General features: G+C 33.2%; 1 protein-coding gene across 1 annotated transcript in view; it reads right to left on the bottom strand.

The window, feature by feature from the left end:
* Positions 1-1,537: 1,537 nt before the first annotated feature.
* Positions 1,538-12,880, bottom strand: part of LOC137623482 (YLP motif-containing protein 1-like) — a 199,628-nt gene continuing 188,285 nt past the window's right edge. The window contains exons 24-26 of the mRNA XM_068354350.1: positions 11,696-11,756; positions 8,946-9,070; positions 1,538-1,873 (exon numbers count right to left, since the gene is read on the bottom strand). Coding sequence (XP_068210451.1) covers positions 1,715-1,873; positions 8,946-9,070; positions 11,696-11,756 — 345 coding nt within the window. The 3' untranslated portion in view covers positions 1,538-1,714. The remainder of the gene's footprint in view (positions 1,874-8,945; positions 9,071-11,695; positions 11,757-12,880) is intronic.

Raw genomic sequence — 12,880 nt, 5'->3', positions numbered from 1 at the left:
TGAAACTGGTAGGCCTATTTAGATGCTTGCAGTTCACTGCATATGTTTATATTTTGATGATAAGGAAAATCAGTAAATATACTTGCCTTCATTTTTAGCTACTGCTTAACCCTTTTACCCCCAAAAGGATGTACTGGTACGTTTCACAAAAGCCATCCCTTTACCCCCATGGACGTACTGATACGTCCATGCAAAAAAAAGCTATACAAATTTTTTTTTTCATTTTTTTGATAATTTTTTGAGAAAATTCAGGTATTTTCCAAGAAAATTAGACCAACCTGACCTCTCTATGACAAAAATTAAGGCTGTTAGAGCAATTTAAAAAAATATACTGCAAAATGTGCTGGGGAAAAAAATAACCCCCTGGGGGTTAAGGGTCGGAAATTTCCAAATAGCCTGGGGGTAAAAGGGTTAATATTTCTAAAAACTTATTGATGGATATTTCCATAATAAAATAAATATGCTCAATGTTTTGATAGAATTGCAAGTTACATTAACATAATATTTACCATTAGCTGGAATAATACAATGTCAATGTTTACATTCAATGCAACCAGTGATACATTAGCAGTATATCCAAATATTCACCAGCAGCTCACTTATAAAGCTATTATGTCATAATAACAGTAAAAGAGTTAAATTTGTACTTTTCCATTACAGGCCTCATCATCAAGTTGCAGATGCCACGGACAGGATGGTGCCAATGATGTGATGTATGGTCTAGCACAGCTAAAGGTCTCTGCCATACACAGCAATGACTCCCACATCACTTTCATCAGCTCATGTTTTCGACAGCTTTACTGTCGGTGCTATTCATCGTAAGATCTATGTCAAATTTGGTGATGATGAGATCTTCACAATCAGCTCACTTTCAAAGGAATCGAAGATGGCAAACATCATCCGGCAGAATAAAACATCTTTGTTACAGTACGTGAAAAGCTTCCTACCTTCTGAGGTATGGATATCAGAGCTTTAGCTTTAAATTCTTATATTACTATCAGTGCTGGAATATTGTTCTCAATCTACATATTGTACAGTACTGTATCAACAATATCCAAGAACTTCAATTCATCTGGACAAAACTGATCCAGTGGTGGTATCCTTTTTCAAGATCTGCAATCAAGGTTTAAATTGACATTCAAATATTTTTTGTTTGATTAACTTCCATAGGGCAATGGCAAAGAGGAAATTTGACCACGAACCCGAGTTTCTTGAGCTACGGCAACAAGTTTTATTTAAGAACATCATCATCATTATTTAAATGAGGTGCTGATGTCACACTGGTCAGTAACACACTAATTGTGGGGCAGTAATCTCTCAGTACCACATATTTGTTTCTTGATACAGAAATTTATAACTGCTCATTTGTTTTCTTTATATCAATCAAGTCAAATGGGACAACATATGTATTTTCAGTGTTCTTATGCATCACAAGTATTGTATTTTACATGGTGATGGATGATTTCATAAAAAAAGAACTATGAGACATCTTCTTTCAAATTTTGAAAAATAATAAGGTAATAAAATACAGTACAAATAAATGTATAATAGAAGTTTATTTTTCTACATACCCAAAACTGGGATATAAAGGTGATAGTATAGTTAAAATACCCACCAGTGCCACATAATTCCTGCAATGATAAAAATCAATTATATGTTATTTTTTATACAATTACAAAAGAAAACTTAAGTGCTAACAACAAAATTCTTAAAATCAATTTTTCTCACGTCCCTCAATATACCGGATTTGAACTAGAGCGCTTTCGCCATCAGACAGGTCGGTCATGCGACTCCAGTCTGTCTGTCCAAGTATAAATCCCCGCTCCCTAGCCTTTGTCTGTTTTTTTCTTTCCTCCACATCAGCCCAGCGTACCTGTGAATAATTCCAGAAATCAAATACTGCACTAGAGAAATAATCAAAGTAATAGATAAAAATTGTATGTTTTTATTCTATGATGTATATTAAGGAACCATGTAGAGCTCATAAATGATAGCAGGTTTTCTCTATAAGAGTTACACTTTTCAGAGAGCCATTACACAGAAAGATGATTAAAATGGAATTGAAATAAAATTCTCAAAACCATTGAAGAACTTCAGGCTCTACTTATTCCCTGCCATTTACAGTCCACACTAATGATGCAGATAGTATTTCAATTATTAACAACAACTGTGAATACACAATGTGATAATAATAGAGGAGTAAAGAATGTCTTTTCTCCTAATTCTAGATTATTGAGAAACAAAAAAATACTATTTCTATAATTGTGCAAATGTGTACACTGTATCTGGTAAGATTACACCTCTACTGTAACATCAAGAAAGAGAAGTCTATTTACATTGCCTGATGATATGCAGTACATATTAAGACAAAACTGCTGTAGATTTACATATATAGTATAAAAGCTGCAAAAATTATATAAATATATAAATATCTTTTGGAAATACAGTGCGGTAATAAGCCTATTTCTTGAAAGAGTATATAAAGCTGCTCACAAATAAATTCATTGTAAATTCGGTAAAACCTAACCTAAGCTATATAACTACGATTTATTTACACTATAACTACAAATGATTGGCAATACTAACTAAATAACTTCTGTTCTTGAATTTCCATTTCAAAATAAATTTTAGTCTAAAGGATTTCACATGCAGATAAACTCTCTTTTATTTTTACCTTTGTATTTCCATAAAAGATTTTGGTATTTTGTCTCTCTTGCTTATATCTTTATTGCACTTCTCTATGTTATCAGGTCAGTACTAGAGTTGAGATTAGTTCAACACTATCAATTTGTAAGGAATTATTTGAAAAAACTTGGCAGACCACTACAAATTCTGAGTTCTGCCTAATGAATTTAATTGAATCATTTTAACGTAATATCTGATCCTATTCCATGTATTAATATTCTTAAGTCTAATATTGTACAGTATAGAGAGAGCATCAGCTTTTTCAATAACACAAGTTGATCTGGGGTAACGCAAGTTGTATGAAACGGTTTTTATATCAGATTCGACAAATTTTAATCTATGATATCTGTCCCATGCCCCTGGACACAGAAAAAAATGCACAATATAAATTTTTGTAAGTGCATTAACTTTGCATGGTGTAGAATTCCACTAATTTAGTAGTGTTAGCATATCCAGGGAGGTAGAATGCTTCCCTTGCTTTTATGACGAAGGCAGTATAGCTGCGGACGTCGGTTAACTAATAGAAGACATCTGAAGATCATGTTAGATTTCCTTTCATTACGATAAACTTATAGAAAATAATTTTTTTTTTTCCTTGTCTGAGTAAATATGATCCAAGCAAGAACACACTTTGAGTGAACCTATTATTTGTGATACGAATTTAGGCTGGGATAAGTTCTGGTTAAAACAGGTTAGTCTTACATTTACTACTTTTCCATTACTTTACATGGAGCTCATCAAGAAACTTGTTTACATTTGGTTGCATTATCTGGAACTTTACCTGGTTCAATTATTTGTATTATTAAAGGAAACTTACTTTTTAGAAAATATATTTCTAAATGCTGGGTGATCTAAGAATTCAAACAAATGTAATTTAACAATTAAAACTAGTTACTGTGCATGATTACAAATGAATATTATTTCTATGAACCTGCCTTGATGTTCATATTGCTTCTTTCTCAAAGCAGTTTATATTGATGTTTTCACCAAAAATAAAAAAATTCCCTATTCTCTTTCCTTCCAATAGTGAGGAGATAATTTAGCAGCCAATAGCTATGGCTTTGGTAGGCAGTACATCTTTAGTATTTCAGTATTTGCAGCAATCTCATGATGTAAAGTTGACAATGTACTTGCCCCATCTCCAGATTGTTGACAATGTACTTGCCCCATCTCCAGATTGTTGACAATGTACTTGCCCCATCTCCAGATTGTTGACAATGTACTTGCCCCATCTCCAGATTGTTGACAATGTACTTGCCCCATCTCCAGATTGTTGACAATGTACTTGCCCCATCTCCAGATTGTTGACAATGTACTTGCCCCATCTCCAGATTGTTGACAATGTACTTGCCCCATCTCCAGATTGTTGACAATGTACTTGCCCCATCTCCAGATTGTTGACAATGTACTTGTCCCATCTCCAGATTGTTAAGTGTTATTTAGGTCATTAGTGATCTTAAGAGAAGCCTCCTGAATTCTTTGGGAATTGTTTCTGGGTGGTCATGATCCACATTCTCTGTCTTGTGTTGGGTGCTGTGTTGTGATTAAGACAACTGTGATGAATGCCTAGGCCTTAGTATTCCTCTTATGGAAAAACATGTTAAAATTGGTTACTGACCAAATTAAAAGTTCAAGTGTATAGTACTAACTTTAACTTCACGGATAGTTCAAATTACTTTAGCCCCTGGAAAAGAGAAATGAGGAAGATAGAGTTTTGCATTACTCTGCTTACTGTCAAACACATCAGGCAAAATGGTTGCCTTTTCCTTGGGAGAACAAATGACAGAGCCATTTGGTGTACATAAAGGAGGTAATGTTAAATCTACACCAAAGAGCTGATTTAAGGGTAGCCCAACACTTCGGTTCCTGGTTTATGGTTAAATTTTATTCTTTTTCAGCTAAAGCATAAACTCTATGAGCAACAGCTCTTAGCTGAGTATAGTTATTCCAAATCAAATCTTGATTTATCATCCTTCCATAAATGATAGGAATTCTACTTCTCCAAATAAGCACATCTACAATCATCATAGAACCAGGGATTGACTTTCACTTGGTACTTCAGCACACAAGAAGGGATATGCCTATCCATTACAATGACCAGATTCTCATTCATGAGAACAGCAGCTAACACATTCTTATACAACTGTGACCAATTCGGATGCAAAAGATCACTAAAAATACATATTCCTGACAGCCTGAGATTTTATATATCTTACATGAGTCTGACACATCAGGGACAGGCTACTCAGTCTTAATTACTAACACACCAGTTCAATAAACTCTGTTCTCCAGATTGTGATACATTTTAAAGCCCTCCTCTGGATTTGTTAGCTTTTACTGCCTAGGAACAGTATTGGGATGTAAATAACCATTGTAAAAATTGTGAATGCCTCCCTATTTAAGAAAAATATTTTTCAAGTTCAGTGCACATTTTTCCTTTTAGTTTAAGGGAAATTCCAGAGAAGACTAGGCTAGTTTATTCCAGGGATGATGAAAACGACATGCCAGCACTGTTCTTTAATACAGCATTTCACCAACCAAGTTTTGATAGTGATGAGCTTCAAAGTTTGTAACTTGATTAGCTTCTTTAGTTAATCTCTGAAGCCAGTGAGTCTCCTCTTAAAGGCGGTGATTCTGAACTTCCCTAACCAGGTTGTTAACCCTAACCACTCTGGATCTTTGGATATAGTGATTCTATATAGTGTTCCATTCAATGAGGGTTCTGAATTTTCACAGCACATTACAATGCTGAGATCCTCTCAGACTTTCAAATTAGTTACTTTAGACTCTTCTGCTGCTAAACCTTACATTCCTGCAATCCTAGTCGCTCCTTTAGATTATTATAATGCAAAGCAGAAAACAGCGTTGGTAGTCAGGATCCTAACATACCCCTACTCTCTAAAGTAAGCCCTCTTAAGCAAACTTACATCCCTATACTCTCTATAAGCACTCTTAAGCAACTTTGCATTTCATAATTTACAGTTGCCAACTACACTAGCAAGTCACGGGTGCCAGGTTGGTGTTTGCTAAATGTTATCTTGAAGAATACTGATTTACTTATTGAAATTGCTGGGCTTTAGTTCCTATAGGGGCTGCTGTTGGTGTGGTCCAAGTTTTTTTTTTTAGCTCAGTTCCTTTATAATTTTCTTATTTTACAGCTCTAATTTCGGTTACTGTACATGATTGGGTTATATAGATACGAAATTAGAAATAAGATATAATTCAAAGGTAATCTTGAGTCCCAAATGTCAAATATCTTTAGATAAACAATCTAGTCCTGTATATCAAACTGTTCCATTAACCTAGACCAGTTGATCCAAGAATTTTAATATCTTAAAACATTTTAATTCTATAAATGACTTATCTCTCTCTTTCACTGGTGTCCAACCTCTATCAGTGTGTGAGAACCAGCAATATGAACATCAGAGAAGGTTCATAGAAATAAACAGAATTTTAGTAATAAAATTTATTTCTGTACGGACATGCTATTTATATACATGACCACCTTCCTCCCCACTGATTTGTGATATCAAGAGGATAGGAAATACGGTAATTTTGACTTCAAGACTGGAATAACAGAGTCCCTAGAATGTCTCTTCTTTGCCTCTTGCCATTAACCATAAGTGTTTCTCATTACTTTACTTGAAGCATATAGCTATTGAAAGGAAAGATGATGGGATTTCTTTTTAATTTTCTAAAAGTTTTCCAGGTAAAAGTTGATAGACTGACCTTCTTGAGAAGAAGCAATAGGAACATCAAGTGATTATAGAATTTTTTTTTTATTAAAATTCCCTTTATGAGTCATTTAATATTCAATATAATTTACTGACTAATGCAGAGTAAAAAAAGATGTTTAACTAAAACTACCAAATAGCCATACTATTAATAAATTTTCAACTATTGTTATTGCTTTATCATTGTTGAAGGGCAGATGATGTAAGAAATGACAGCACAGTGAACATATGTCAGTTCTACTATGCAAAGGGGACAGAATAAAATCAAATCTTAGAATGCAAGGGTCATTCAATACTATATGGCAGTTATAGATAAATAAAAGAAAAGTTTTCTCCATTTTTAAAAGGAGTGGAAAAACCTACAATCAGAGCCACGATGTTATCCTAGGTCAAAGAGTTCTATTAAATCACTCTAATCTTGAATCCTCCAATTATTCCAATTAAGTTTTGTGACATGGTGCTCCGATATTAGATAAATATCGTAAAGTTTCGATAAAGGATGATCAGTTTCATCTTGTTTCAAATGCACGGATAAGAATTTTGTTTAGTTTTGGAAACTGGTTCTTTTCTAAACAGGTTTTCTGAAGGGATTCCGGTTAACTAGTATAATCACTCAGGTTTCCAAGAAGTGGAGTCCCAACTTCAAATACTGAGTTGTAGGGATGATTATCATCGGTTATCCCATGAAGTTTCCGTATGAGTTTGGATTCCAAATCTCTCTCTTCACAGATGCTTCAAAGAAGCTGCTGGTAATAGGGAAATGTGAGGTCGGGTATTCAGTAGACACTCCAACATTAACTTGTACCCGGAAATGGGGGGAAAACGTCAATATCTCTATACAGGATAGCAGAACATCTACAGTATAAACTTAATACGGTTAGGAAATATTCCTTTATTCTTTGATTTATCCAAGAAAAATCAAACACTGTATATTAGCAGATCATTTAAGCAATGAAAACCCGATTCCTCAAAACACGTGGTCTATACATCTGTCAGGATGGCTTGAGATTTGAATTAACAAGGAGATATTTGCAACATCTGTAAATAAAAATAATGCATTTTTGTTTGCCAGTTCCAGAGTCTTTAGCATGTTAAGACAGATACCCTGTTACAGGACCAATCTAATCTGAATGCGTATGTATGTACAACATTTGCCATGATTTGATTCTTGATAAACAGTGCAGGGGGTCCAAGAACAGTACAATGAGTCCACTGACTCCATTTTGGCCTACAGTATAGTGGGTTCAGTCTTTATATCCTTTGCTGGAAACCTTCAAAAGGATCTATGTCAACTCAAATGTGGATGTAACTTCTAGGGACTGACTTCTCTAGAGAAATTAGTTACGATGGGATGACTAAAGTTGAGAGATTTACAATATCATCGTAAATGAAATTGGAATGTGCTTCAATCTAGACACAACCTCTATTCTAGTGATGAAGAACCAACTTTAATTGCTGAGTTAGTGGGATGATCCCAGTAAGTTATCACAAATAGTTTTCTTGGAAATGAGGAGCCCAGACCTATTTCTATTCACTGATGCTTAAATGGAAGGATGTGGAGCAATTCTAGATCTCAGCTGCTGCTAAAACCATTTCCAAATAATGATTCCTGCAAAAATTAAGAGATGTAGTTGCACTACTAATATTATGAACCTTTACCTTCAAGTCTTTCATCAGACTTAGATACAACTCCTTGTGATCCTCGTGACTTAACTTTTAACCAGAAAGGACATCTTACTTTTGGACAGAAGATAGCTTGAAATCCTAATACCAATAAATAAATTAGGACCACTATCTCTAATGTTTGTATTAAATACAATGTCTCTAGTGTCTTAAAGAGCTGACAGTTAACTTAAAATCCCTCAACACTAAGAACGATATTTTAACACAAGATTTTCACCTTTTCGTTCACATCATTTATTCAAATTTCAAGTGAGTTTGCAGGTTATCCACATTCTCTCTCCATGTTTAAAGAACCGATCCCAAATTCACAACCATGCAGGGTTTGTAAAAAAAAAAAAATAAGTCCAAATAACATAAGAAGAAATATGGATGGAAGGGAAAAAATGCTAAGTCATCTAGTACAGTACAGGTATACTAACGAGAGTAAAGAAAACTGAATGAAGGTAGCTGTTCTCTAATGGCTCCTCACCCACAGCAAGGTATTGTAAACAACTGTAACTGTTAGAAGGTAGGGGACATAATTTTACATAACAGTTGTAAAGTCTAATTCACAAAATTAGGCACATCCATGCTTCACCCCATTACTCACCTACATACTGTATATTGCAAGTCACTCTCCTGATGAATGAAGTGAACTTATAAGTATTCCAAGCTGTTTTAATAAGTCTAATGAGCCGTTTCTACCATTTGTAAAAGAACTCAACAACCTAAATCATAACCGAATACCTGTTCAGGATGTATTTGCAGGTCCATAAAGATTTTTTGTATGTGTATTTTGACCAATAGAAGATGCCGCAGTCTGGATTTTCGGACTTAAAACTTTGAATTTTATAAACTACTTACCCTCTTTTTCCCTGGCTCAGCTACCTTTGAATCATAGTCATTGGAGAGTTGAAGCCAATCTTCAATGGTCTTCGGGTGAGCTTCCCCCATCCGCTTCTTCGCAGACCTGACGCCGTCGAGTTTGTCTGAGAAGAAGACAGAAGATTGTCATCATTATCTGCTTTCTTTCTAAATGAACTTAAAGTCTAATACGGTAACACAAAAGTAATAGAGGCTTTGTAATAATTTTTCATAACTTCAAAAATAAGGCCTACTGTATTTCTAAGTCTGACATGATTGTAATCATAAAACCTATATCACTACTTTTAATCCAAGAAAAAATAAAATAAAATGAACTTGGTATCATACATTACAATTAAGATAGAAATGTCCAATAAGTGATATCTCTGTTACAAATACATTGAAAATCATACAAGGCTAACGAACGAAAAAATAATTTTGAGAGCTACACCTCAATAGCAATATTAAGTTGAGAAACTTTATTCTGAATATAAAATCTCACAATTTGCATATGCTCATTTACATAGTTTTCATCTAGTGTAGAGACACAGCCTTTGAGAAAATAATGGAGGAAATATGATAGTTGGAAATTAAACAAAATCTTGAAATATAACAGAAAATATAACCTACTTATAATTCCAAACATTCAGGCCCGTGTAAGGTACAATTTTGACAAATACAATTGCGTAGCAATACAGACACCTACATAACCTAATTAACTAGAAACAAATTTTGATATATGCTCTGATTGTCATCTTTCATGAATATTGTGTTGCACAGCATCTTCAAGAGATGCTCGATAAACTTTTGCATATGCAGTGCAGTACTGTACCATTAACAGATATACTAAACTTCATCTGTTATGGTATTTACTGTCTCTGGCACTTTTCTTCTACAAGTAATAAGAGATTTGTTCTACATCGACTTCTTATAACTTAATTTCTACCATACTCACTTAATGAATATCCTCCTATATATTACTGTTCTTTTTTTCACATCAATATGAATTTGGAATGGCTTTTATTTTATACATAAACAAATTTGAGAATATGTTCATACATATATCTTGTTTACCCTTCATTTATTTAATCTATTTTTAGTAGAAGGTTGCTGAAATCCAACAAATTTTAATCTAGCCATTTATGCTACACAAAGCTTCCATCTACTCATCATTTGGTTTGAAAATTGCTCCCCAGTCTTTAGCAACCACAAAATTTGCACTTGTTACACTTTATTGGTATTTTTAAACCTTTTCTATTTCCAAATATTTTCTTCAAATTTTCTTTTCCTTTGTGACTAATTTTCATACTGTGCTAACTTTATAAACATGTATTCTATAAACAATACTTCCTGCTCTCTATGTACATACTGCAGTAGTGTGTTTCCTACACAAAATCCTCTTAAAGGCTGCACCCATGTATTGATATTAAAAAATCTTAAATAACTCCTCACCAGTTCTGATCCTAAATACTGTACCAACTACATGTATTGAAAATATGCCACTACATGGCAGGCCTTATCCAGGATTTTGACATACTAAACTCATAAAACATAACTAAAAGGAACTAATTCTAGTTTCTTCATGTGATATCCCATAATATACAGTATACTGTATATATCCCCCTAAACATCCTTACCTCATTTTTTATCGGCTGAAATTCTCACCTAGATTAACATCCTTTACCAACAGTTAGCTTGTTTACCCACAGTTCTGTCATATTTACAGGCTCAAATTTAACATTATAACAACCTTTAAAATTCACAAAATACTCCTCCATGTTCAATAGAGGTGGTCCATAGCCACAACTACCAACCTGTATGAATAGTTTCATTCCTTTCATTGTGAACTGTGGAACGGTCTACTACTACAAAATATACAAACACTTGTCTCAATTCTTCCCAACTTTAGTTGGTATTTTTTAATGCAACTGCAGTATCTATATTTTATCTATTTGCCATTGTCTTTCCTTTTCCTTATAGATATACGAGCATTCTTTTCTGTGACAGCATTCTTCATTAGTGAATTGTATTATAGGCTTGTCCTATGTGATTATAGTATTCTTTGCTCATTTTGAATACAAACTTCATAAGGTATTAAAAATTTACCATCTCAAAATAATTTCCTCTTGTTTAATGGACCTCAGAAGTTATCACAAATCATAAAACAATGTTAACTTAATTAATCATGATAATTACCACATTCAATGATAAATATGAACCATTACAATTATGTTCATAAAAATATTGGCAGCCAAAATTTTTACAAACCAAAACATTGGTAGAATTTCTTCAAAACTGACACATCAAGAACCACTATAATCATTGACCAGGCCTTGAATGGATATCAAACATATAATTATTGTTTAAATGCATTCATGCTTGACTAATTGTCCATGGTACTGTGCTATGATATTTGACTGCATAATATCATTAATGGCCCAGCTGACTGGTGAATAGCTGTTATGCCCAACCATGTAAAAAGGCAATATGCTTTTTGAAATAATAGTTAATTTCAACTATTATTGCTTCTTTTAAACTTTCAATTAATGGCCCAGCTGACTGACTGGTGAATATAGCTGTTATGCCCAATCATGTAAAAGGGCAACATGCTTTTTGAAATATAGTTAATTTCAGCTACTATTGCCTCTTTTAACCTTTCAATCTTGGATAGCAGACAATTGCCACATGCCCAGAGCCTATATATTCCTGCTCAAAAATGTATAAAAAAACATAAAAAAATGTACACTTACCGAGTTTTTCTTCTTGAGTTTCATCTGTATCCCATTTGCTCCGAATAAAATCATTATAAACCTGTGAATATATGTCAAACAGCATGATTTATCAGCATATATAAAATTTGTCAAATCCATCTTAGGATATCAATCACATGATGGCAATCTCTGTAAATAAAGACAGTTATATAAACACAAAGAAATCCATATTTTAAACATTTGAAATACTGTACAAAACTGGAAGTAGGTACACCCTTCCATATCAAGATTCTAGCAATACATCTTGTACTATGTATAGAACTCGTGATATCAAACCCTGTACTTTGTAACTAGCATAAAAAAACCAGTTGCTTTATAACAAGTTCTGGCCATATGCAGTGTAATTTCCCTAAAAAAAATCAAGCTACTAGTGCAAAAACTAACAACCACTACATAATGAGAGATTACTAAATCAATCAAATCTTTTTCCCTCTCAATATTTACAGCCCTTGAGAACATATCCTCTCATACACAATAAAAATCGTCATACTTCAACAAAAATGAAACACACTCCATTTTCCAAGCTCTCCTTTTGTTTCTTTTAATATTTTCCTGGCATATGACATGACAGGTGACACAACAATGAACATATCACTTGAATATCTTAAAATTCTTAACGTGATACACACCAACTTGCAACAATTAACATTCTTGTCAAATAACCACTGTGCATTCAGTACTCTTATGTAAGCCCTTTTTGTTTCTACATAATACCTGTGGCAATTTCTGTCAATCTTTACATAAAGCAATACCATGAATATACTGAAAGGAAATATGTTAGAATATACAATTGTTAACATCAAACATAAAATCAGTTTATAAATCATCGGTGTAAGTGACACCTGACATATAAGAAAAGTTTTAACTTGCTATTTTACTATGAATAATCAAAGTATAAAAGCATTTAAGAAATATTGTCACAATAAAAATAGCATATAGGATAAAAATCTTTACCCAATACAAAAAGAAATTACTAACAGGGGAATTCTTACTAAGAAATACTATAAATTACTTGTGGTATGATAAATCTGGATATTCATAAAATTAGAGGATTTCTAATAAATCATTTCATAATAAAAATGTCATAACTTGATAAAAAATCAAATATTTCAACAAGATAAAAAAAAAATCCTGAAAAGGAAAAAATTATTTTTGCAATTTTCT

This window comes from Palaemon carinicauda, chromosome 2, assembly GCF_036898095.1.
Source record: "Palaemon carinicauda isolate YSFRI2023 chromosome 2, ASM3689809v2, whole genome shotgun sequence".
Classification (NCBI taxonomy): Eukaryota; Metazoa; Arthropoda; class Malacostraca; order Decapoda; family Palaemonidae; genus Palaemon; species Palaemon carinicauda.
The sequence above is the reverse complement of the archived record's forward strand: the minus strand, read 5'-3'. Positions and strand labels throughout refer to the sequence as shown.